Source organism: Antechinus flavipes, chromosome 1, assembly GCF_016432865.1.
Source record: "Antechinus flavipes isolate AdamAnt ecotype Samford, QLD, Australia chromosome 1, AdamAnt_v2, whole genome shotgun sequence".
NCBI classification, from domain to species: domain Eukaryota; kingdom Metazoa; phylum Chordata; class Mammalia; order Dasyuromorphia; family Dasyuridae; genus Antechinus; species Antechinus flavipes.
Genome location: NC_067398.1, coordinates 163247444 through 163274142, shown reverse-complemented (window position 1 = coordinate 163274142; position 26699 = coordinate 163247444). Strand labels below are relative to the sequence as shown.

The 26699-nt window shown below is 33.5% G+C and overlaps 1 protein-coding gene across 1 annotated transcript in view; it reads left to right on the top strand.

The window, feature by feature from the left end:
- The window catches only part of FCHO2 (FCH and mu domain containing endocytic adaptor 2), a 152213-nt gene that overhangs the window by 26438 nt on the left and 99076 nt on the right, over window positions 1–26699 (top strand). The window contains exons 2-5 of the mRNA XM_051992371.1: window positions 329–420; window positions 5255–5329; window positions 8261–8402; window positions 8492–8644. Of these exons, the coding sequence (XP_051848331.1) occupies window positions 329–420; window positions 5255–5329; window positions 8261–8402; window positions 8492–8644 (462 nt within the window). The remainder of the gene's footprint in view (window positions 1–328; window positions 421–5254; window positions 5330–8260; window positions 8403–8491; window positions 8645–26699) is intronic.

Sequence of the window (26699 nt, the reverse complement as noted above, 5' to 3'; positions counted from 1 at the left end):
AGATCTAGTAATATTGTTTAAAAATTAAAAATTTACCTCACGGATATTGAACAGCTACGATATCTTAAATTTCTCTCTTTTTTAAGTGAAGTCTAGATTGATGTTTTAAAAGCTATAAGTTAACGAGAGTGATTTTATCTGGAATGATGAGTTTGTAACTTGAAATGTTATGAAAACAGTTTAAAACATTTTGAACAGAGTTGTTAATATGTAGAGGAAAGGAAGGCAAATTAATTAATTATCACTTTGAGTGTTAATGTTTATTGCAGTGTTGTAAAGATATGTTGATTTATTTTTTTGTTTAACTAAAACTCTTTCTAACCTTTAGGGGGAAAGAAATAGTGGCTTTGATGTACTCTACCATAACATGAAACATGGACAGATATCAACAAAAGAACTTGCAGATTTTGTAAGAGAAAGGTATGTGTTTTAAATATAAATATTTCATTTTTAACTTTTAAAGAAGAAAACAGTTAAAGTGACATTGGCATTTTTAAAAGGTATGTAGAAGTAATCAGACATACTTTGAAAATGTACAATAATTTTAAAGCGTCATCTTATATTTTTTATAGTATAGGATAGAGAGTAAGGTGATATAGTAAACATTTTATATGAAAGAATTTTTTTGTAGACTACAAGGAAGAAATGCCGTTTCTTTAGCCAAAAAGAATTGCTGTAATTCTATGATGAGCAAATAGTAAATTATCTGAAATTGTGTAAATCACCAGCTGTTTAGCTGATAAATATTACTTTAGAAATTCCATCTTGATATATTTACAAGAATTACAGGGCTTCTTTTAGATTAGTACTATTAAATTTCAGAGCTATTCAAATTAATAGATTTTAGTTATTAATGGAATTCAACTTTTGTAGCACTGTTTGCAAGTCAGTTTGTGATTAGAAACACCTACCAGTAATCTTACTTATTTGCGCTCTTCCCCATTCTCAGTAGTTGTGCATTGCTTTCATTAAATAGAATTTATCATTAGAGAACGAACTATTCATCATAAATTAATTTTCCATACAACTGACGCTTATCTTTATCTGGCTGGAGCCAATCAGGTATTGATGCTTCAGTAAGATTAGTACCTAGCTGAAATGTCTAGTGAAATGATCGAAGGATAGGAGGAAGAAGGATGGCCAAACATTGTATATTTGCTGGAGGAGGGCAGGTTGCTTTAGATAAGAAAGGAGAAATAAAAGAAAGAGGATGTCTTTCACTAGACACTCCATTTCTTAGTTCACTTCTTCTATCTTCATCTTTGTTATGTATTTCCCTATTTTCAAGGAAGTCTAGAAGAGAGGTTCTTAACTTTATGTTTCATGAAGACCTCTTTAACAGATTAATGAAGCTAATAGGCACATTCTTGAACTATTGTTTTTAAACTCATAAAATACATCGGATTACAAAGGAAACAAATTACATTTAAATACATTTACCAGAATATTTTAAAAACAAGATCATATACCTGAGATAAAGATACTCTGCTCTCGAATTTACCCCCTCTAGGAATTTTATTTAAATAGGAAAATACTAATAATGATTCTTACAAAAATGGCAACAACTACTCACATTTATATACTTCCTTATTTGTTTTACAAAGTTCTTTCCTCAACACACTGAGGTATTTGTGATTTTTGTGATTTTATAGTGCATTTAAGGGATGAAAAAATTGAAGCTTAGCAGTTGCCTTGCCTTTGATCACAATAGCTAGTAAGTGATATAGTTAAGGCTTCTTGATTCAGTCAAGTTCTCATAATATCCAAATAATTGGTAAGCTAAAAATAGCTCACATAAATATAGATTAGGCACTCAAATATTTGACCTAGACAAATACTGAAGAATGAGGAAAAGATATATTGACTGGATTTGTTAGAGAAGAAATGGGACTTGAGCTACTTTAGGAATGAAGAGTAGAATTTGAATATATGGAGAGAAAGACAATCCAGGTATCCTAGAACAGTATACATAAATTCAGGAAAAGGGATAGGGATAAGTCATTTTAGACAGTGGCAAAACATCTGATTAGAGTTGATAATTCTTATATACAAGCAGCTAGGTGGTACAGTAGATAGAGCATTGAGCCTTGAATGAGGATTGCTATTATTATCTTAGAAGATGGTTAGAGTAATGGATGGATGTTCTTTCTAAGGGGAAAGTATATAAAGAAAAAGAAAATGGGGCCTAGAAGTTGATCTTTTTAGAAAGTCTTCTGTAATTTGGGATGAGGGGGAGGGAGATCAAGAAAAAGATTTATAGGAATCACTGGGATGAGATGGTGCCACAGAAAACCAAGGCACATTTGAACTGTGACCTCAGACACTTAATAGCTGTGTGATCCTGGGCAAATCACTTAACTGTTCATCTCAGCTTTTCTCATTTATATTAATACCTGAAGCTCGAAGTTGTAAGGATTGAATAAGATAATAATTGTAAAGTGCTTGGCATAGTGCCTGGCATGTAGTGCTATATAAGTATTTTGATGATGATGTTTGGAGTTCTTAACCTTTTTTGAGTCATGGGGTCTTTTGGGGAGTTTGGTAAAAATCTATAGTTCCTTTTTCAGAATAATACTTTTAAATGTATAAAATACCTAGGATTATAAAAGAAATAATGTTGAAATAGTTTTCAAAATATCAAAAATAGTCTAGACTTGTGATATCATTAAAATCAGCAAAAATTTCAGGTGAAGAATTTCCTGTCACTAATGTATTTCAGCAACAGCTTTTAAGCTCATAATTTAGAATTTCTTGGAACACTGAGAGATTTAAGTAATTCTTACAATCACATAATATATCAGAAGTATCAAAGGTGAAATATGGTTGGTTCTCTCTTACCAAGTATCTTTCTATTACCCTTATTGCTAATGCATATTATAATGCAAATATTATGGAGGAAATGGAAGGAAACAAACATTTATTAAGAGCCTACTATGTGCCAATCACTGTGCTTTACAAATATATCATTTAATCTTCACAACTTTGTGAAGTAGATTCTATTATTATCTCCATTTTACAGTTAAGGAAACAGGAAGACAAAGATTAAACAACTTAACACAAAGTCACAAAACCAGTAAATGTCTAAGGTCCAGTATTTCTGACTACCAGATGCAGAGCTTTTGTCTTTCTCCACTGTTACTTAGCTGAATAAATAATAGGAAATCAGATTATATTTGACATGAATTCTTAATCTGGCGCCCACAGGCCCTTTGAATATGTGTGAGGAAGAAAAAAAATTACAACTTTATATTTCCCTGAAATTTTGAATTTTCTTTAATTATTTAAAATCATTATTTCTAGAGAGGATCTGTAGACTTCACCAGACTGCCAAAGATTCCCATGATATAAAAAAAAAAGTTAAGGATACTAAACTACGGCTACGGGCTAGATGCGGCAGCTGAGGACGATTATCCCCCTCACCCAGGACTATGAAGTTTCTTTATTTAAAGGCCCACAAAATAAAGTTTTTGTTTTTACTATAGTCTGGCCCTTCAACAGTCTGAGGGACAATGAACTGGCTCCTGTTTAAAAAGTTTGAGGACCCATGATTTATCCTATAGAATTGAATAGTGATCTATTTATTGCTAAATTTGATGGCCTTTTTCAGTCCTAAACCTTCTAAACCTATTTAATACTATTGACCAGTTCTCCTAGATACTGTCTTTTTTCCCTAGCTTTTCTCCTGGTTCACAAACTCTTTAATCTCTTTTGCTGGTTCATCATGTTTCTCATGCTCCCTAAACTGTGGGTCTTCTCCACAGTTCTTTCCTGAGTTTTCTTCCATTCTTCTAGGATTCCCTCTTTCTTTTGGAACTGTGTTAAATTCTGTGAATTTAACTGGCATCTTTGAAGATGATTACAGCCTAATCTCTCCTCTGAGCTTCAGTTCTGCATCATCAGTTGCCTATTGGACATTTCAAACTCTGTGTCCCAGAGATATCTTAAACTCAATGTGAATGAAACTGAAATCATTGCTTTTCCTCCTAAATTTTTTCATCTTCTAAACTTCTCTGTTTTCCTCAAAGTTACTCTGATATATATATCTTTTCAGTTCTTCAATTTGTAATGCTGTTATTATCTTAGAAGATGGCTAGAATAATGGATGGATGGTCTTTCTAAAGGGAAAATATATAAAGAAAAAGAAAATGGGACCTAGAAGTTGATCTTTTTAGAAAGTCTTCTGTAATTTGGGATGAGGGGGAGGGAGATTGAGAAAAAGATTTATAGGAGTCCCTGGGATGGGATGGTGCCACAGAAAACCAAGGCAATAAAAGATAACTAGAAGGAAGTTATAGTCAAAATGTCTTCAGAAATTACACACTAATTTTTGTTGCATCAATCTTTGAAGGTATAGATGATAAAAATTTTCTTTCTTTTTATTTTTTCGATCCTTGAGTTATCTTTCTACTTTTAATTTTTCTATCATGACTACAGTATTTTGTCATATTACTGTAGCTTTAAGTGGCGATGCCTACTTTATTGTGGTTTAAAAGTATAAGCTTTGAAAGGGAAAAAAGCTTGTAGATGGCATATTACATTCAGTCCTTGTTCCTAAGTGTTGTTGGGGGTAAATGGTGTTTCTAGCTCATTTCCAGAAATTTGTGTGCTGTGACCTTCGATTTTGTAGAAAGGACTATTTTATACCTTTGTATCATTCCTTGATGCTCCCTTTTTATCTTGCAGCAACCCAGAGGTTTAAATTAAATAATAAGTATATAAACCACAGTTTTGGTTTGTGAAGCTAGTAGATATAATTTTAAAAGAATTGGAATTCAGGAGCTGATAATTCATTATTTAATTTGGAGCAGGTCACTAGGATTCAGTTTCCTGAGCTGTAAAATGAGTATAATAATGCCCTATATCAGAGTACTAGTGAGTACTAGTAAAAGTATGTAATACATGTTGCAGAATTAAGTGTTATACCAAGAGATTTAGCATGGTAAAGAATATAAGCATCACTCCTGTTGTAATCACTGAGTACTAAATAGAAGAAGGAAGAGGTAACTATCTATCTTGTGGTTAACTATAAGTTCTTTGAATTTCTTTAAAATAGATATAAATGTTAATTAGCTCCCTATACTTTGATCTCTTTGTAAAAATATTAGTATGGAAAATAAATGATAAAAAATATGCCCATTTAAAAATATTGTAATTTGAAGTGTATCTGGTATTTATGTAGGACTTTTAACTTGATAGTTTTTTTGAGTACTGAACTATAGGTATTGTTATGGAAACTTTGTTTCTTTTTAAACAGGGCTACGATAGAAGAGGCATATTCACGGTCCATGACAAAACTAGCAAAATCAGCAAGCAATTATACTCAACTTGGGTAAGTTAATGTAATTTGTTTATCTTTTTGCATGATTTTAGGTGTCTTTGTGTAAAATACCTCATTTGTGTCAGTATATGGATAGCCATGCATCTGTCTCTATGAGCTCTCATTTAAAGAGGGAAAAAAGTAGGTATACAATGAAAAATTAGTATGATAAAAACATAGTCTGCTTAGAAGTATGCAATTTTTCTTTTCTAAAAGCAAATAAAGCACAAAAATTTTGCATTATAGCAAGTTAGAAAAGATCTAAGAAAGTAGGGAAATTCTGAATAGCAAACAAGCATGAGAAATTGCTTTTCTCATGGCCTCTTTTTTGGCCAAAGAGAAGACTAATACAAATGGATCTTTCCACAACTTCTCAGTCTGTACCCAAGGCACTACCTGAATCTTTTGCAGTTTGGAAACCCTAGTAATCTGTGGGGTTTGTTATCCCTCCCTTCCTCCTTTATTACTTTTCATTGATACTGAATTCTGCCATCTTCTCTGTAAACACATACTAAACCACAGAACAAAACATGCCTTTTAGGGAGACTACATCCTAAGAATTCCCTCTTTATAACTCACACATAGCAGTTCTTTCTTGCCTAAGGCAAATAGAGAGGGAATATTTTCAGAATAGTGCTGAGAATGGTCATTAGCATTTGCAAACTGTCAGAGTGATCCATAACACAAAAAAAGTTTACCTTGTTTTAAGTGAATAGTTGGAATGATGCAGACTATCACTGGGAGAACACAAGGTAGGGGCATTTGCTTCTTTTACCTTATAGCACCATTATTGGATGTCTGGCATAGGATCCTTCAGCAAGTTGTGGCAGACTGTTATTGCTGTTTCTGTTGCTACAGGAAAGACCTTTTTTCTTAGTGTTTATCATCCTGAATATATGATAATAAGCTGTCCATGTGTTTTTATACAAGCCAGAAGTCTTTGTTTTATTCAACAAGAGAGCTATATATGTCCAAAGGTTTTTATTTTGGAAGATTATGCAGTTTAAGTAGAAAATTTATTTAAAAATCAAATAATAGATTTGAAATGAACCAGACACTTGATATTTCCTTTTATTAGACAATTTGTACACAAAACACAATTTAAAAATTATGTTATTATGGGTATATACAAAAAAATTGGAATTATCTTTGGGTATCCCTAAATAGACTTCAATTGTTCTGGCATAATCAATTGAAACAAAACTTGTTTTGTCTTTAGTTTGGCTAAAATTAAGCATTCTTTAAAAAAAAATTATTTTCCTCTTACCCCATTGAGAAGACAGGCCATACTATGCCCATTTTACATGTATTCTTTCTATTGTACCATGTTGTCCCTTCAAAAATAGGGCATGTAGAACAAATTATTGTAGATGACCTTTATTTAGATAGAGTACCCCCCCCTTCTCTCTCTCTCTCTCTCTCTCTCTCTGTCTGTCTCTCTTTACTTTGAACAATTTTTCTCTTTCTTTTAATATAGCCTAAGAGGGCATTAGATTTTTTTTTTTGATAATATAAAGTTACAGATATGATTAACTCATATTACATTTGTGTTCTACAGAACTTCTATTTCTTTTTCCCATTACATGTATTTTGGTTAAGTCTTGCCTCATCCTAAATTTATATAGTTGGTTTTTTTAAAAACCTGTGTAGGATTTTACACTTACTGTATTTAACTTTTTCATTCATTTCTTCAAGTTGCTCTGCAATTTGACATATATTTTGACTACAAAATGACTTTCTTTCCTTCTTTGGTGTAACAACCGCGCTAGCATCCAGGACACCCCAGAATCTGCCGAAGTCAGGATAAGCAAAAGTGTCCTTAGTCTTTGTTCTTGGTCCTTAGACGCAGAATTGAACAGGATGGAAGCAGAATCTCTGTGACTGCCTTCTCTCTCATCTACCACCCAAGTGTGACTCTGGCTAGTCTTACTCCACCCCCTAGTCCCTCCTACAATCCTCTGTATACACCAATCATTGAGCCAGCAGAGGACAATAGGAAGGACCATTTTTCAAGCATATGTCCATAGAGTATTGTCCACTCGATAGCCTCAAGTGCTCAGCAATCCTGACCTCAGTGCATCGACTCAATAGTTTCAGCCCTCTACATTTGGTCTCAGATGTTTTTTGCAGTGCTCTTCTTTTTCAGATTTGTGGTTTTCTACCTGTGAATCTTTATGTTGCTGCTCTGCTTCTCCTATTTAATCTCTTCTTTTTTACATAAAATTTTATTCTTTCAATTGCTGTCATGAATTATATGATCATAGCTTTAGAGTTAGAAGGGACCTTAGAGGTCCTCTTAACAGTCCTTTCATTTTAAAAATGAGGGAACTTGACCTTAGGGAGGTTAAGGAACTTGCTCATGATCACAAAGGTACTAAGTACTCGCTGATTTCAAATCCAGTGTTCTGTTCACTGTAATTTCATATCATATAGCACGTTTTAGAGATACTGATAAGGCTGCAATTATAGTTTGTTTGGGGGATCTTTACCTTGCTTTGTTTATGATCTGGATTTTGGGAATTGATATGTAGACATCTGAGATCGTGAGAATCATTTCTGCCCCTTTTGGGATAGAAGTGAGGAGGGGTGGAAGAGGAGAGGATATGAAAATGGAGAGGAAAGATCAGAGCTAAGAGATAAATGAGCATAAGCACTTGCTCATTTGTAGATTGTGGACAGAAGGAACTGACCATTTGGAATATAGGGCTACAGGGATGGAAGCTTCTCTAGGGTAAGAAGGCAAGTTAGGTAGAGAAGGAAAAGTCTGGAGTTGGGAATGAATCTGGGAGAGAAGAAAATAGGTAATGATCAGGTAACTTGACTTAATTATTAGAATGTCTTCCTGCTTATTCATATTTGCTAAAATTGAGAAAAAAGTAATAAAGAATTAAGATATAAGTTTAGACCTAACTATACCAGTGATTACTTGTGATTTTTTTCTAGAACATTTGCACCTGTATGGGATGTATTTAAGTCATCAACAGAAAAATTAGCAAGCTGCCACTTGGAGCTTGTTCGAAAGCTACAAGAATTAATAAAGGAAGTACAGAAATATGGAGAAGAGCAAGTAAAATCTCACAAAAAGGTCTTTGTTTTGTCTTACCAAAGAATATATTGTTAAGTATTGTTTTCCTATTGCTATATCATTTTGATGTATTGCTTCTTGTTTAAAAGACTAAGGAAGAAGTTGCAGGAACTCTTGAAGCTGTACAAAATATTCAGAGTATAACTCAGGCCCTCCAGAAATCCAAGGAAAATTACAATGCCAAGTGTCTAGAACAAGAACGTTTGAAAAAAGAAGGAGCTACACAGAGAGAAATAGAAAAGGTAATTAAAATATATTTTGTTTCTTTGATATTTCAGTGGATCCACGAGCTCATCATTGTGTCTCATAATCTCTTCCTTTCCTTTTTATGTGATTCTTATATATATCTTTCTTTTATATTTTTATTATAAACTTAACTAAATTCAACATTTCAATAAACAATATAAAAAAGATTATATCTAAAATTTTGAACTTCTTTTATAAACATACATGTTAAATATAAATTAAATATAAACCTATCATCAATAAATATGAGTATTTCCTCATGTAATTGGGAACAGAGCATTGTTTGTATCACTATTTAATTTCTATTATGCAAAATATTAAAATATAAACATTATGTAAATTACATTTATTATGATAGTTTCAATTCTGCCCTGTTTATTTATCTTTGTCCCTTTTGAATTTCTCTTCTTTGAGTTTTTTTTGGGTGGAAGAGGATGGTGTCACTATCACTTAGAGATATGTCTTTTTGTTTGTTTCACTGTTAACATCCCTTATATATTATGCCATAAAAAACTGGGACAAAGATTCAAAGAAACTAGGGAGGACTTATATGAATTAATGGAGAGTAAGGTTATTAGAAGCAAGAGAGCAATTTATATTATGACTATGCCCTAAATGAAAAAAATCATGAGATAACTGAGAACTGTGATAGATGTGATAATCAAAAATAACTCTAGAGGACTAATGATCAATTATGTTTCTTGATAGAGAGGTGAATAAAAAGGTCTTCATTTTCAGACACTGTCAGTGCTTGATCATTTTTATTTGTTATGAGAGGGTATGTGGTTTTTTTATTTTTATTTTTGTTTTTTTTACTTAATAGTGTCTTATTTTTTTCCATTTACATGTAAAAGGTAATTTTCAGTATTCATCTTTCTAAAATTATGACTGAGAGAGCTTTTGGGGGGGGGTACTTATGAGGAGAGCAGTTAAGGGGCCAATGCCTTAAATTTTTTCTCCTTAGTCTGTTTTCTCTTTGTTCTATTCTGATTTTCAAGGATTTTGTTGTATGGGCAAAGATTTGTACCTCTAGTTGTTCCATGTTCTCTTAATTTCTTTTTCTTATTTCTTTTCCAGTTTTCCCTCCAGGCTTCTCATTTCCTTTATAAAAAACATTCTTTAATTCTTTCTTCTAGATTTATGCCTTTTTTAAAAATTATTTTCATTTATTTCATTAAACTTTCCCAATTACATGTAAACATTTTTCTAACAATTTTTTGGGGGGGGAGTCATTTGGGGTTAAGTGACTTGTTCAGGGTCCCATAGCTAGTAAGTGTCAAGTGTGAGATCCTCCAGAAAACAAAATGATTGTTTTTAAAAATACTGAGTTCCAAATGTATTCTCCCTTTGCTCCTCTCCCTTCTTTGAGAATGCAAGCAGTTTGATTTTGATTATTCAGGTTAGGTCATACAAAACATTTCCATATTGATTCATGTTGCAAAAGGAAACAAAATAAAACAAGAAAAACAAAGAAAATTTTAAAAATATCCGTCAGTCTGCATTCATAGTTCTCTCTGGGAAGTTGGTTAACATTTTGCATCATGAGTCTTTTGGAATTGTTTTGAATCATTGCTTTGATTAGAGTAGCTAAATCTTTCCTATTTGATCATCCTTATTACAATGTTGCTGTTATTATGTGTATTATTCTCCTGGTTTTGCTTACCTTGCTTTGCATCACTTTACATAAATAAGTCTTCCCAGGTTTTTCTGAAACTATCCTCCTTGTCATTTCTCAAAACACAGTAGTATTCCATTCCAATTATATACATCACAGTTTGTTCAACCATTCTGTTTAATGGACATTGCCTCAATTTTCACTTCTTTGCCACCACAAAAAGAATTGCTATAAATATTTTTGAACAAATAGATCCTTTTCCCTTTTCTTTGATCTTTTGAGAATAGAAACCTAATAGTGGTATTGCTGGATTAAATAGGGTATACACAATTTTTATAGCCTTTTGGGCGTAGTTCCAAATTGTTTTCTAGAAGGATTGGACTACTCCACAACTCTGCTAATTTTTCCATTTCTCCTCTAGCATTTGTCTTTTTCCTTTTCTGTCATGTTAGCCAATCTGATAGGTGTGAGTGGTGTTTCAAAGTTGTTTTAATTTGCATTTCTCTGATCAGTAGTGATTTTGAGAAATTTTTTCATGTGATTATTGATAGCTTTGATTTCTTCTGAAAATTTCCTGTTTATATCTAGATTTGTGCCTTGGACTTTTCCTGTCATGGTAATAGTTTTTTATGGTGGGGTTCATTTTTGTTTGTTTATTCTTCCAGCTTGTTTCTTGATTTCAGACTTTGTGTTAGGCCTAGGTTTTGCTTACTTCTGGAGGAATATGTAGGCTGATCCTTTTGCCATTTTTCTTGGGGTTCTGAATATCATATTATTCAAAGGCCTCTCAGGCATTATGGTTGAGAAGCTGCAAATTTTCAGGTCTTTCAAAGATATTTGATCTAGAGCAAAGTGTGATCATAGTTGCACCCGTCTAAACTCTGCAAGTTTCTAATCTGGGTTTGAGTCCCAGCAACAATGAGTGCTGATGAACTTGGTCACTGTCAGTCCACAGAGGAGCTTATGTTATTTAAGAAGGACAGAACTGTGGGAGTGCCTTTGGGATTCCTGTTCTAGTAATACTTATCTGTGCTTTAAACTGATAAAGAGATTGGAAGCAAAACCTCCTTCTCTTTATGAGCTCTGTGCCACACAGCTGCCTTTGAACTTGCTCCTTGCCCTGTATATCAGAGCCCAGGACCATTCCTTACTGCCTTGCTCTCAACCTCTCACTCCCCCGCCTCTTGACAGAAGTTCCTTCCTCATTCTGTCTTGGATCTTTGACCCAGAATTGAGGGAATGAATAAATACTCTGTTAGCACCAATTGCTACCCTGCATAAGATCAGAATCTGGAACTTCTTTTTTCCCTGGTGAATGGCTTCTATCTGCACTGGAATGCCCTAAATCAAGTCCTTTTTTGGCCAGACCCCATACCTAACATCCACAGAGACCTCTCTTTCCCTTCCTATGTCACTCTGGGCTGGAAAGATATTTTACTATGATTAATTTTCTTGGTTTTCTCAATTAGGATTAGGCCTAGAATTTTTTACATTTGTTTGGAGTAGGAGTTGGGGATAACTCAGCATACTTCTCATTGAAATTCTGTATCCCAAAGTGCTGATTTAAATATTTTTGTGCCTGTAACTACTTTTTCTCTTTTATCTCTTTGAGGTTTAAGCCTAGTGGGGCTATCATTGGATCATAGTTATGTCAAGTTTAGTGATATTTTGGATATCATTCCAAATTGCTTTCTAGAGAGGTTGAATCCATCCACAGCCCCCCATTTGATTTTGAATATTTCTTGTTGTCTCATGAACTCATTGAGATCTGATTTTTCTATACCCATTACTTAGGCAACATTTTCTGCCTTCTGTTCTAAATGATTGTCTAACCTTTTTTTTCCAGAGTTTTTATTCCAATTCCAATTTTATTTATTTTTTTGTAGCCTTCTTCATTTTTCTGAGTCATTCTTATGGTCCTAGCCCTCTCCTTTTCCCTCCCCCCACTTTTGTTTGTATTTACTCTTTTTGTCCGGATTTATGGTAAGGACCATGCCTTGGTGAAGTTCAATTCTCTGAGAGCCTCCACAGCTGTGAATCATAATACTTGAAGCAGCTACAAAGCAGCCTTTACTAATGGAGATGTTCCTTGTGGATTGTGAATGAAATAAATTGGAGGCAGAGGAAAGAGGAGAGCGGTCAAACAATGCATCTGCCTCTCAGTCTACTTGTATCATCATCATCCTCTCACATGAAGAGTTCCATTCTACAGGTTTGAGTTAGACCTTTAACAACCACTGGCAGATAGTTCCTGCATCATAGCATATGGCACCTGAACAGGAACACAGACATAAGAAATAAAGAAGCAGCAGTGCCCAAGAGCTGTTTGTGAATAGGACCTCGTGTCTAGAGCCCCACATTGGGCGCCAAAATGTAGTGTCTTTCTGAAGGTCCCTGTTGAGGTACCAAAATGTAGTGTGCTTTCTAGAGCCCCCAAATTGGGGTGCCAAAATATACCATTTGGACTAGCTCTCTGGAGAATCTCAGGACCAACCTGAATCCTTGGTCTTAGTAGAGGAGTAAAAAAGGCAGGAGAACATGAAGATGGCCAAAGATGGAATCCTTATTTCAAGTCCTCTCAACCCTTAAATACCTTGGTATAATTACATCATTACAGCACACTAAGTATATGCCAACTAGAGAACCATTACATCATATCACACTGTGCAAGTGCTAACTATAAACATTCTGCTATTGATATGTAAATGCCTCTCTTTGTAGTGTTCTCTTCTCTAAAGTATAATCGTTCTCTGGGAGCAGATTTCTTGGGGGCTTCTGGAGGCAGCCTTAGTTTCAGTTCAGAGTAATAATCACCTCATATGCAGCCAGGAGTTAAAATCCTTTATTTGTCCTTTATTGTCTCTTCCAAAATAACCCAGTTAGCTTTCCTTGGTTCTGAGAGCTCTTGCCACTAGTCTTTTGTCTCTTCCAGCTTTATCCTCCAGCTCTCTCTGAATCCTGGCTCTGAATCTCCCAGTTGGCTTGTGGGAGCTCCTTAGATATGATCTCTTAAAGGTGTGAACTCAAAGATTGACTCCTCCTCCAAAAGTGGGATTGTTGGGAGCTATGACTTGTGAATCTCCTTCACTGAACTTGTGAATCTCTTGGACTTGTTAAGTACCATGCTGAATTAGACAACCGACATCACTTTTACAATCTCTTTATTGTAAGTATTTCTTGCTTCAAGTAGAACACAGGTGGTCACGCCTTCCTTGACTTCTCAGCAAGGCTGAGAACCCTTAGGGAAGATGGGGAGCCAAACCAGACAATGTCAGCAGGTTCCCTCTGGGCTGAAGGGTCTTATACCTTACCCAGAGTTCCCCCACTATATGCAGCCTTCTATGGATTTATCTGTTGAACTTCCATTAATCCATAGTATTTCTTTGCTGTGTCCATTTATTAAATGTTTACCAGTCTTTTCTCCAGTGCAATCCCAAGCCTGCAGCTCCATTAAGTTCCTTTATTAGGATTTGGGTTAGCTTCCTGGTGCAACCTTTCTCTTAGGCATTGCTAGCTTTCTTGCTGGTTTTTTTTCTGGAGTGAATGGAGACTTTTCTGTTTTGTTTTTGTTTTTTGAGAAGGGCTGATGAGGAATTCTTTATTGTTATTTCATCTGGGATCCTGTTCAGATTTTTTTTGGGGATATGTCATAAGCTCTGTATCTATTTATGTTGTCAACTTAATAGGAATCATAGAATCAAATCTATTCCCATTCCACAAAGTAACTTTCAAAAAATAAATGCCAGGATGTTGGGCATGTAAACTGTTTTTCTATGTTGAGGAGGGGGAGGAGAAATGTGGGAAAAGAAGAGAGAAATTTTGGACCTTGTTTCTCTGGCTATTAGAGTGGGAGAATGATGCACAGCTCTTAAATCTAACATGATAATAAAAATTAATCCTTAAACTGTCCTTTTTTGTGTCCTCTTTTGAACTGATTTCTCAGTATATATTTTTTAACAATGTTTCATTAATGCTCTTATCTTTTTTTTTTTTTGCATCAATATCTCTGTTTACCAGTTCTTTCCCCCATTTTCCCCTTCTCTGAATAAAAGCCTTTTCCTGTAACAAATAAATATAATCAAGCAAAATTGACCAACATGTTGGTCAAGGCTGAAAAAAGTATCTCATTCTGCATTCTATCACTTCTTTGTCAAGGGTCAGGAAACATTCTTTGCCATTAGTCTTTGACCATATCTTTTCATATTATTTTCTCACAGAGGATCTCCCCAGAGTTTAGAGATTTTCCTCTGCTGTTTACCCTATTTTTATTGGTGGTAGTATAGCATTCATGCTATCTTTTAATCAGTTCATCTTCTTTTCCAGTCAGACTCAGATGTCTTTTACAATGCTTTTTGTATATAAGCTTGTAGTTGTTTTTTTGTTTTTGTTGAGGCAATTGGGGTTAAGTGACTTGCCCAGAGTCACACAGCTAGGAAGTGTTAAGTGTCTGAGACCAGATTTAAAGTCAGGTGCTCTTGATTTCAGGGCTGGTGTTCTATTCACTGTGCTACCTAGCTACCTCTGTAAGCTTAAGTTTGAGATTTGTTTAAATCTATACATTTACTCATTGTTCTCTTTTTAAAAGGTCAGTAGCTTTTGTTGTTGCATTATCTTTATTTCCAAATATATACCTGTCTCACCAAAGAGTCAACCCAAATAATAGAGATTAAAAAACAAAGTGGAAAAATTTTTTATTAAAATTAAACAACATATCAATCAATTATAACATTATGTTCAGTATTCAAAACTTATACTCTTCTGCAGAGGGAAGGAGATTTTGTCATCAAGTTTGGTCATTATAATGACATAGCAGTTTTTTATTGTTATTGTTGTTTATTATGTTTATATTGATTATTATGGTCATTTTGAGCACTGCATTCAAATATATTTAAAATAATGTTTCTTTTACTAATCAAAAATGTTTATTGGGATTTCTGTAGTAAAACATTTGACCTGGGTTCTATTGAGTTCAAGGTGTAGTAATGGGCTGTTTTTATTTTCTTTTAAAGTAAAATTGTGGTATATATGAAAGCACATATATTTGAAAATAAGCACTAATGATTGGTTGAGTGCCACTTTTATTTGCTATTTATGCACTATGGTTTTGTGGTAAACCTCAAACTCCCCCAAATTTCAATTGGAAAAATATTTTTAAAAGAAAGTTTACCCAACCATTCACTTGTGTGATGTTGTACACTTATTTAGAAAGTAAGCCACATAATACTGTTAATATGAATTGTAACCACAATTCACTAAGCAACTGAGTGCAGGTTTCCGAATCACTTATGCAAATATTCTGTTTCCATTGGACATCTACACTAACTAAAAGATTTTTTGTTAACCAAAAAAAGCTAGTGATTTGCTGCTATCTTTTCTCTTTACATTGTTATACAGTGCCATGAACATAGATGCCCAATTAATAACTGGTTACTGATGAAAATTTAAATAAAAGAAATTATGAGTTTTTTAAAAATGTGTTATACTTTTAGTATGAAGTATAGATTTTCTTTTAAGTTGCCCATTTGATGTATTCTAATTTTGTTCTCTGTGAATAATTTGTATTTGCTTTTTTTTAAAAAGAAGTTTTTAATTGATGTCTTTTTCTTACATCACCAAAATTTCCCCCAATAGTCTTCCAAGAACTATTTCATGTAACATATATTGTTTTTTAGAGATTTTTAAAAAACTAAAAAAAAAAAAGAAGAGGAAGAAAATCAGCATAGTTAGTCATATCATTAATGTCTGAAAATATGTGCATTGGACAGTATTTGGCCTTCTACTCTTTGCAATGGCATGACATGGGGGATTTTTTTTTTTTTAACCTTTTCTCTAGCCGTGCTTGTTCTTTGTAATTTTACAACATTTACTTTTGATTTGTGTGTGTTTTTAGATACGTAGTTGTTGTCGTCATGTGTTTTTTTAAAAAAGTTTTTATGGCTTTTTTTTTTTTTTACAACATGTTTGGGAGAAAGAAGGAATATTGAGGAAAACTATCATATGTAACATAGTATTTTTTCTTTTTTTTTTTTTAACTAAAATTTTTCAATTTTCAAATGACATGCATGGATAATTTTTCAACATCGACACTTGCAAAACTTTGTGTTCCAACCCCTATATGTTAAACATGGTAAAATATATATTAAATCCAATATATGCATACATATTTATATAATTGTCTTGCTGCACAAGAAAAATCAAATCAAAAAGGAAAAAAATTGAGAAAGAACATAAAATGCAAACAAACAATGACAAAGAATGATAAGGCTATATTGTGATCCACACTCAGTTCCCACAGTCCTCTTCCTGGGTGTAGATGGCTCTCTTTATCACAAGATCATTGGAACTGGTCTGAATCCTCTCATTGTTGAAAAGAGCCATGTCCATCAGAATTGATCATTGTATATATAATTTTGTTGTTGCCATGTACAATAATCTCCTGGTTGTGCTCATTTCAATTGCCATCAGTTCATGTAAATCTCCCCAAGCCTCTCTGAAATCATCTTGCTTATTGTTTCTTATAGAATAATAATATTCCATAACATTCATATACCATAACTTATTCAGCCATTCCCCAATTGGTGGGCATCCACTCAGTTTCTATTTTCTTGCCACATAGTATTTTTTTAAAGGAAAAAAAAAAAGGAAAAATTCATCAATTGATATATAGCTTCAAAAAAAGGCCTGAAAATATATTCAATGTGAACTATCTGTAATACATCTCATAAATGAGGTGGGATAGGGGAATTTTCTTATTTCTTCTTTTGAGCTCTTTATAATTTTGCAACATTTGCTTTGTAATTTTTTTCTTTCCACTTACATTGTTGTAGTCATTGTCTATAGTGTGTTGTTTTCTTTACTTTTTTTGCTTTCCTCTGTCTTGGTTCATGTAGATCTTTCCATGATTCTCTGTGTTCATCACATAAATCACTTTTTATAGTACAGTAATATTTCATCACATTCACACACTATAGTAATTGTTTAGGCATCCTTAATTGATGAACACTTTGTTTCCAATTTTTGGTTATGATAAGAAGTTTTATTATAAATATTTTGATGTTTATGGGAACCTTCTTATCAGTGGCCTCCTTGAGATATAAATCCAGTAATAGAATCTCTAAATCAAAAGGTATGAATATTTCACTCATTTAATTTTTATAATTCCAAATTTTCATCCAAATTGGTTATTCTTATTAATAACTCCACCAATATTGAACTAGTGTGCTTATTCTACAACCCTACCAACATGGCTTTATTTTTTTGTTTGTTTTTGATCATTCTTACCAATTTTCTTGGTATGAAGTAAAACTACGATGTTGTTTTGATTTTCATTTCTTTTTAGTGCTGTGGAACATTCATATGGACCTTCTTGTAATAAAATATTGTTGATATTCTTTGGCCACTTCAATATTGGGCAGTGGTTTTTGGTCATATTGATATCTATGCACATAGATATAGCTATGGCTAGATGTTACATTTATCGTAGATATTAAAGCTTTATCAAAGAAATTTTGTTGAAAATTTTTTTCCCATTAGACTACTTCCCTTTTTTCTAGGTGCATTAATTTTGTTTGTCAGAAGCTTTTCAGTTTCTTGTGAAACTGAAATTTCTCTTCTATTTTATCTCTTCTCTTCCTTGTTTGATTAAGAATACATTTCCTGTATGTTTAGAAGAATTGTGCATGTTTAGCCTATATTGGATTGCTTGCTGTCTAGGTGCCAGGGAGGGGAGGGGAGCGGAGAAAAATTTGGAACACAAGGCTTTGCAAAGGTGAATGTTAAAAATTATCCTTGTATGTATTTGAAAAAATAAAAAACTGTTAAGAGAACATTTTAAAAAATACATTTCCTATCCATAACTGTTAAAGGTTTGTCATTTACCTTATGCTAATTTTTAAATTTTTGTTCTTTAATATTAATATCATGGATCTTTATAAAAGGGATAGCTTTGTGATACACTAGATAGGATGTTAGGCTGGGTGTCAGGAAGACTCATCTTCCTGAATTCTTATCTGGTCTCAGACACTTACTAGTTGTGAAATCCTGGGCAAGACCCTTAACTCTTTTTGCCTCAGTTTCCTCGTATGGGAAAATGACCTGGAGAAAGAAATGGCAAATAATTCAATATCTTTGCCAAGAAAACCCAGATGGGCTCACAAAGAGTTGGATGTGACTGAAATGACTGAACAACAGTATCAATTCATTTATAGTGTATTGTGGCTCAAAGCCTCTTAAACTGTCGTGATCCCACATGGAGTTGTATAACTTAATGTGAGGGTCACAATTTTTTATTTATTATCAGTAAATGTTTGATTTGTATGCCTGTTTTATATATATATATACTGGGATTCTGTAAAAATTTCTTGGGTAAAAAGAGGTTGTAAGTAAAAAAAAAGGTGTAAGAAATCTTGTTGTAGATTATGGGAGAAGGTATATTTAAGTCTAATTACTGCTATATTGCGTATATAATCAAATAGATTTGTAATCAAATAGATTATTTATGTTTTCTTTTTTATTGAATATCAGATCAGTGAGTTCTATTCTTTCAGATTCTTCATTGTTTAGTCTGTTCTGTTGATCTATTTTTTTTTAATAGCTTTTTATTTACAAGTTATATGCATGGATAATTTTATAGCATTGACAATTGCCAAATCTTTTGTTTCAATTTTTCCCCTCCTTACCCCCACCCCATCTCCTAGATGGCAGGATGACCAGTAAATGTTAAATATTTTAGAGTATAGATTAGATACAATATTTGTATACATGTCCAAACAGTTATTTTGCTATACAAAAAGAATCGGACTTTGAAATATTGTACAATTAGCCTGTGAAGGAAATAAAAAATGCAGGCAGACAAAAATAGATGGATTGGGAATTCTATATAGTGGTTATAGTCATCTCCCAGAGTTCTTTTGCTGGGTGTAGCTGGTTTAGTTCATTATTGCTCTATTGGAACTGATTTGGTTCATCTCATTGTTGGAGATGGCCATGTCCATCAGAATTGATCGTCATATAGTATTTTTTTTTAGGCAGTATTGTCATCTTTATTATATTTGCTCGAGCGACTTATCTTTTTTTTTTTTTTTTTGATATGAGATCCAGAAGAAATATATATTTTTTATTTTTATTTTTAACCCATGCCAGGGTAATTTTTTACAGCATTATCCCTTGCACTCACTTCTGTTCCGATTTTTCCCCTCCCTCCTTCCACCCCCTCCCCCAGATGGCAAGCTGTCCTTTACATGTTAAATAGGTTACAGTATATCCTAGATACAATATATGTGTGCAGAACCGAACAGTTTTCTTGTTGCACAGGGAGAATTGGATTCAGAAGGTATAAATAATCCAGGAGGAAAAACAAAAATGCAAGCAGTTTATATTCATTTCCCAGTGTTCTTTCTTTGGGTGTAGCTGCTTCTGTCCATCTTTGATCAATTAAAGCTCTCTTTATTGAAGAGATCCATTTCCATCAGAATACATCCTCAAACAGTATTGTTATTGAGGTATATAATGATCTCCTGGTTCTGCTCATTTCACTCAGCATCAGTTCATGTAAGTCTCGCCAGTCCTCTCTGTATTCATCCTGCTGGTCATTCCTTACAGAACAATAATATTCCATAACATTCATATACCACAATTTACTCAACCATTCTCCAATTGATGGGCATCCTTTCATTTTCCAGCTTCTAGCCACTACAAACAGGGCTGCCACAAACATTTTGGCATATACAGGTTCCTTTCCCTTCTTTAGTATCTCTTTGGGATATAAGCCCAGTAGAAACACTGCTGGATCAAAGAGTATGCACAGTTTGATAACTTTTTGAACATAGTTCCAAATTGCTCTCCAGAATGGCTGGATGTAGAACCTTGCATTCCAAATTTTCTTCTCCTTCGCTTCCCCTCCTCCTCTCTCTTAGAAGGCAAGCAATCAAGAAAAACAAGAAAAAATGAGAAAGAAAACAAAAAAAAGTGAAAATACTGTGTTGTGATCTATATTCAGTCCCATAGTCTTCTCTTTGTATCCAGTTGGTTCTCTATCACAAGTTTATTGGAATTGGCCTGAGTCATGTAATTGTTGAAAAGAGCTATGTGCCAGAATTGATCAATTCTGCACATGATGCCATGTACAATGTTCTCTTGGTTCTGTTTACTTCACTTAGCATCAGTTCATTTAAATCTCTCCAGGCCTCTTTAAAATCATCCTGCTGATCATTTCTTACAGAACAATAAAATTCTATAACATTCATATACCATAGCTTATTCAGCCATTCCCCAGCTGATGGGCATCCACTCAGTTTCCAGTTTGTAGTTTTGTCACTACAAAAACGAGCTGCTACAAACATTTTTTGCACATGTGGATGCCTTTCCCTCCTTTAAGAGTTCTTTGGGATATAAACGCATTAGAGACACTGCTGGATCAAAAGGTATGCACAGTTTTAAAGTCCTTTGGACATAGTTTCAAATTGCTCTCTAGAATGGTTGGATCAGTTCAGAATGCCACCAACAATGCATCAGTGGCCCAGTTTTCCCACGCTCCCTCCAACATTTAGCCAATCTGAGAGGTGTGTATTGGTACCCCAGAGTTGTTTTAATTTTTATCTCTGATCTATGGTGATCTTTTTCTTCTTTAAAATATAATATGAGAAGGTTCTCTCTGGGAGAGAGTAGATTTCTCGAGATTTTCTGGAGGCAGCCTTAGTATCAGTTCAGATCAATAATACCCCAAATGCAGCCAGTTGGTAAAAATACAAATGTTTATTTCTCCTTCCAAGTCTTGTCTCTTTCCTTAGGCCCGGATATCTAGATTCTTAGAGGCCTATCTTTCTGTTCCATTCTGAGAGCTCCTACAGCTTTGTCCTTTGCCTCTGCTCCCTTCAGCCTCCAGCCAGCACAAAGTTGAATCTGTCTCTCTTGCCTTCCGAAGTAATTCTCTCCTGGCTCTAGCTCAATTCCAACTCGGGGCTTCTTCAGACTTGATGCTCCCCTCTCCATGTAATTTGGCTGAATTCTCCCCACTGGGCCTCTGAGAGAGGGATTATGGGTTTTCTCCCATAGTGCTCTCTGGCCCTAAGAGCTTCAAGGAAGGTGTGAATTCACAAAGTTACAAAGTTTACTTTGTGAATCTCCCATACTTGTGAATTCCAATGAGTAAAGGTGTAAACACAATCATTGTATTAATTAGTTCTACTTAGTACCTTGTTTCAGGTTCTGGCCCAAAACATCAACTCTAATGAGTTAGCAGTTTGTAAAGATTCCAACACTGATCAATAGTGATTTAGAGCATTTTTTTTCAGATGATTAGAAATAGTTTAAATTTCATCTGAAAATTGTTCATACCTTTGACCATTTATCATTTGGAAAAATGTGCCTATTGATTTGAAGTTGTTTGAAGAAGAGATTTAGTTTTGTCCCATATTTTAATTCTGGATGAGTCTTTTATTTTTTTAACTTAATTTGGGCTTTGTTTTATTTTGTTTTTGTTTTATGCATTATGCTTTCTAATCTGTTCTTCTGTTTGATTCTTCTTCTGGTGAGTTTATCCTATTCACATTCACAGTTATAATGGTTTACCTTCATTTTATTCTCTACTTTTTCTTCTTTGTTTTCCTCTTGCTGAGAGTAGTATTTAGTACTAGAGCACTATGCTTTCTTAGTGTATTTTGCTGCCATTTTTCTTTTCCTTGCTCAGAATTTAATCACAACTTCATATTCTTTCTTTCCTTTTAAACTTTTCTTCCAAATTTCCACTATAAGCTTAGAATTTGCTTTGCACATAACTAAACTTTCCTTGAATCTGTTGTTTTCTTCCCCCATGTCTGCTCTTCCTCTTCTTTCTTGTTTCTTATTGAGTTAAAAATATTTCATACAAAACAGTGTGTTTGTGTAGTGTGTAGTGTTGTGCTCTTTTTTGACCAATTCATTTGTAAGTGGTGCTCATATGCTCTACTTCTTTCTTGTTTATACTGATTTCTATGTGCCCAACCTAATTATATGAGACAGTAACTTCCCTCAGGTCAGGTAGGTGGCATTTGAATAGGTGCTGTTTTCTGGAATTAGGAAGACTGGTCTTTTGAGTTCAAATCTGTCTTTTAACACTTTCTAGCCGGGTGACCTTGGGTAAGGCACTTAAATCCTCCTTAGTTTCCTTATCTGTAAAATGAGCTGGAAAAGGAAATGGGAAATCACTCCAATATCTTTGCCAAGAAAATCTTAGTTGGAGACTATGAAGAGTTAGACATGACTGAAATGACTGAATAGCAAATTCCCCCTTAACCTTTTTTTCCTTCTGTATCTTTTTGCCCTCGATTTCTTTAGTACTTAGAGATCATCAAAACAACAAAATTATTTTCAGGCCAGGCCCTTTGTTAATTTTGTTCCCAGATGACCTTAGGATTCTGAGGGAACATTTCTTATTTCTTTCCCCCAAATAAAATGCATCATAAAATTATTTCATTTGCCTTTTTTATGTTTCCCTTGATTCTTGGGTTTGTCCCAGAAATGCGTGTACTAAACAGTTTTTATAAGGCATACACCTAAATGCATCATGGTTAAAACCTGGATAATAGACATCTACTTGATTTTTCTTCATGAATGGACAGGCAAAATTACTTTGAGTGATTATAGATCTCTTTACAGGAGACTATGTTAAGTTCTGAACCCTGATATGTCAGCATGATGTCATTCATAAACAGGATTATCTGGAGGGCTTTGCCATCCACAGAAGTTCTCTTCTGCTTAGACTGTGTTTGGATTTCATGTGTCACAATAGCAAGCAATTTCTGTAAGCATACCCTTTTCTTCTTTTTAGGCCTGGACATGAAAAACACAAGACTTAATAGGGCTATTTCTGCTTTTTTATCTTTCAAGGAATTTTGAAAGACTGGTATATAAATGATAGATCATTGTATCAAAGAGTGTTTAAGATGGTACAAATAATTTTTGTAATCAACCCTGTGGGATTTTATTTCCTCTCAGTTGTCAGATGGTGAAGATATGGTCCATTGTTAACTATCACTAGTAAAACATGCTTGTTCCCTACTAAAACTTTATTGAAAATGCCTTTGATTTGAGTATAGATGATTCTCATAAAGATTTCTTATAGATTGGAAAGTAGACATAAAGGTGAACAATTATTGATGTTTTTCTCCCCAGGGTTGGGAGTTAGGGGGAATATTTGCAAAGTCTGAAATTTTTTCTTGATCTTTTGATATCATCCCTTGGTTTTACTAGTATACTGGTTTTGTTTAATCCCTTCATAATTGTATCACCTTCAGCATAGATGTCTTTTTTGAGTACTTTGTCCAGTCTCATTGCTTTTCTTAATGCCCTTTTTAAGAACATCTGGAACTGTGATGGTAGGATACCTGTATGATAATCACTCCTTTTTTGATAGTGAAAAGTTTGTCAAAATGGTTTTTGCAATTTTTTCCTCATTTTTCTTCATTTATAGTCTTTCCATTTTTATTCTTGAATGCCATTGGAATAATTTTGATTAGTTGAATATCTTTCTAACCTTTTTTAAAACTAATTTTAGCTTTCATTGCTTTTCTTTATCCTTTGAAACAGTATTACTCATTATCATTTCTTTATAAAATTTTACAAACTAGTTATAATCTAACTCAGTAATGTCAGCTTTCTTTTTTCATTTGACTGCTAAGTCAGGTATTTGTTGACTAAAATTCTCTTATTGTGATAGTTAATTCATATTGATTAAACTTCTGAATAAAATTGTTAGAGAATTTATTGATGTCATTTCTATTGTCCATTTCCTATTTTTGATTTTCAATTACTTGTTCTGATATTTTAAAATTAATTCATTTCAGTTGTATGCCATACATTTTCTTAATTATTATAATTAATTTTGTCTTTTATTAATTCTATATTCACTCTGACAATTTGATCTTACTGGTGTGAAAGCTGAATTGGGGAGAAGTCCACTTCATTAACAAATCCTTTCCTATCTTTAAAAATGTAATGTCTTTCATTCTTTTTCTGTTATTTGTTGCTTTCCCTGCTAGGCATCTCCTAATTTAAAAAAAATTACCAATATATTCATGTCATAAAGTGCTGTTGAGGGATCTTTTCCCCCCACAATGGGAATTTGGGGATAGAAAAAAGCATTTGGAACAATGGTTGAAGATAATGAAATAGAATAATTTAAGAATTGTAGGAGTTTAATGAAGCAGTGAGGTCCTGGTTGAAAATAAATGCCACCACTTTATTGTAGACCTTCTTAAGTATGACTATATTGATTGTTTTTAAAAACTTAAAAAATTTTTGTTTTATTCTGAACTTAGACACCCTAGTAGTAGGACAATTGCCATTAAAAAAACCATAGGAAAAAGAAGATTTTATATGAAAATATTTATCTCCATTTTAATTGCTTTTTTAAAAAAATAAGCACTAAGAGTTTAAACAACTGTTTTTACTGTACTTCCTCAACTTCCTTCTGCTCTCTTCTATATATTATTTGAAATGATTGTAAACCACCCCTCCTTCTTTTTTATGACATACTATTGCTAACTCTTTTCTGCTCTACCCTCATTGGAAACTAGGAAAAAAAGGAACACGTAACAAAAAAAATGGTGAAACAAAATAAATCCATCAGTTGCCATATCCAGAAATGGATTTCCTTTTAAAACATATATTTTTTAAATTTTGAGTTTAAATGACAAAAGAGCAACTTCACATACACAATAGAGTACAAAAAGATTTTATATGAAACTATGAATTCCCATTAAAACGTGTGTTTTTCTTTATGTCTGCACTTTGAATATATGCCCCCTCTAAAAGGAGAAACATGGTTCATCACAAGGTCTTAGAAATGTGATTGGTCATTGTTTTGATCAGAATTTGTATATTTTTAAAAGTTGTTGTTTCTTTACAGTTTTGTCTTTGCATGAATTGTTCTCCCAGTTCTTCTTATTTTATTTTATGTTAGTTTATATTATCCAGGATTCTTTGAAATCACATCTTTAATAATTTCTTATCACAATAATATTCCATTATATTTCATCATTTATTCATTGCACAGTTGATGATGATATCTTATTGCCCTTCAAGATAAGGAAGTTTTGTTTTGCTTTTGACCTTTTGTCTGGTATCATCCTTCCTCTTAATCCAACTCCTTTCTCTCTATTCCATCTTGTTTCCCCTTTGTTTGATGTATTTCTACACATTTGAAGTGTATGTATGTGTTTGCTTCTTTGTCTGGTTCAGAAAATAACAACATTGTCTGTTGTTCAGCTCCCCCACCATTCTGTTTTTGTATATTCTTCATCTTACCTCAGTTATGAGAAATAACTCCCTCTTCTTCCTAGAAAGGAATGGAGTAATCTTTTTATTACCCTTCTTTTAAACTCTACCACGTCTTCTTTTTTTCTTATTTAACTCCTTTAATATGTTTTGAAGTTATACCTATTTCTTCACCCTTGTTAGAATATTAACATCATACAGCCGCTTCTGATTGCTCACATAATTCTAAGTTATTCTTGCCTCTTGTTTCTATTTCAGTAGTGCTGAAAAATACTCTCTTCCATTAAAAATCCATTCCCCTCTCCCCAGTAGAATTACATTCAGCTTTGCTAGATTAACTTACTCTTAGATGTAAAACCCCTTTGCCTTTGGGTGTATTGAATCACAACTTCTCTCTTCATTTATCATAAGAATAGCCAGGATTGTATGATCCTGACTCCTTGTCATTGGTATTTGACTGCTTCTTTCTGGATATTTGTAGCATTTTTTTCTTTTGACATGAGAGTTCTCCATTTTGACCACTGACTTCCTCGATATTCTTCCTTTCTCAAACCAAACGGTCATTGGTGGACCCTTAATATGGAGAGGGGGAGGAAAAAAGGGAGAGAAGAAGAGGGAGAGAGAGGAAGAGAACTTGAAATACAGTATCCAGGATTTAAAAAAATTTTTTTTCATTGCCTTTTAAATTACCTTTTTTTGACCATTTTCCAAATTGGTTATTTGATAGCAGATGTCTTATGTTTTCTTGTATTAAAAAAAATTTTTTTTCCCCTAATGCCTCTGTTTCAGTGAGTCATTGCTTCATAGTTGGTCTGTTCTAGTTTTCAGGCAGTCTTTTATTTGGTTAAAGTGTAACTTCTATTTTAAATTATTCTTTCAGTTCTTGCCTGTATAATTAAAAAATTTTTTTTTAACTCTTGCTTTTTTCTTCTAGGGAGTCATGTAGTTGTTGAAAAATCCATTTTTTCCTTTGATTTCTGCTTGTGGTTCACATATTTTATCTACTTTTCTGATAATTGGTGAGAGCTCCGTGTGTGTGTGTGTGTGTGTGTTTATTTGTTATCTTGCCACCTCACCTCCTTCCTAGAATGGACTCAGACCTACTTCTCATGCCACTATATCTTCTCAACTGAACCTCTTTAGTACATTTATTTAGCCACAGAAACTTCCTTCATCAGCTTCAT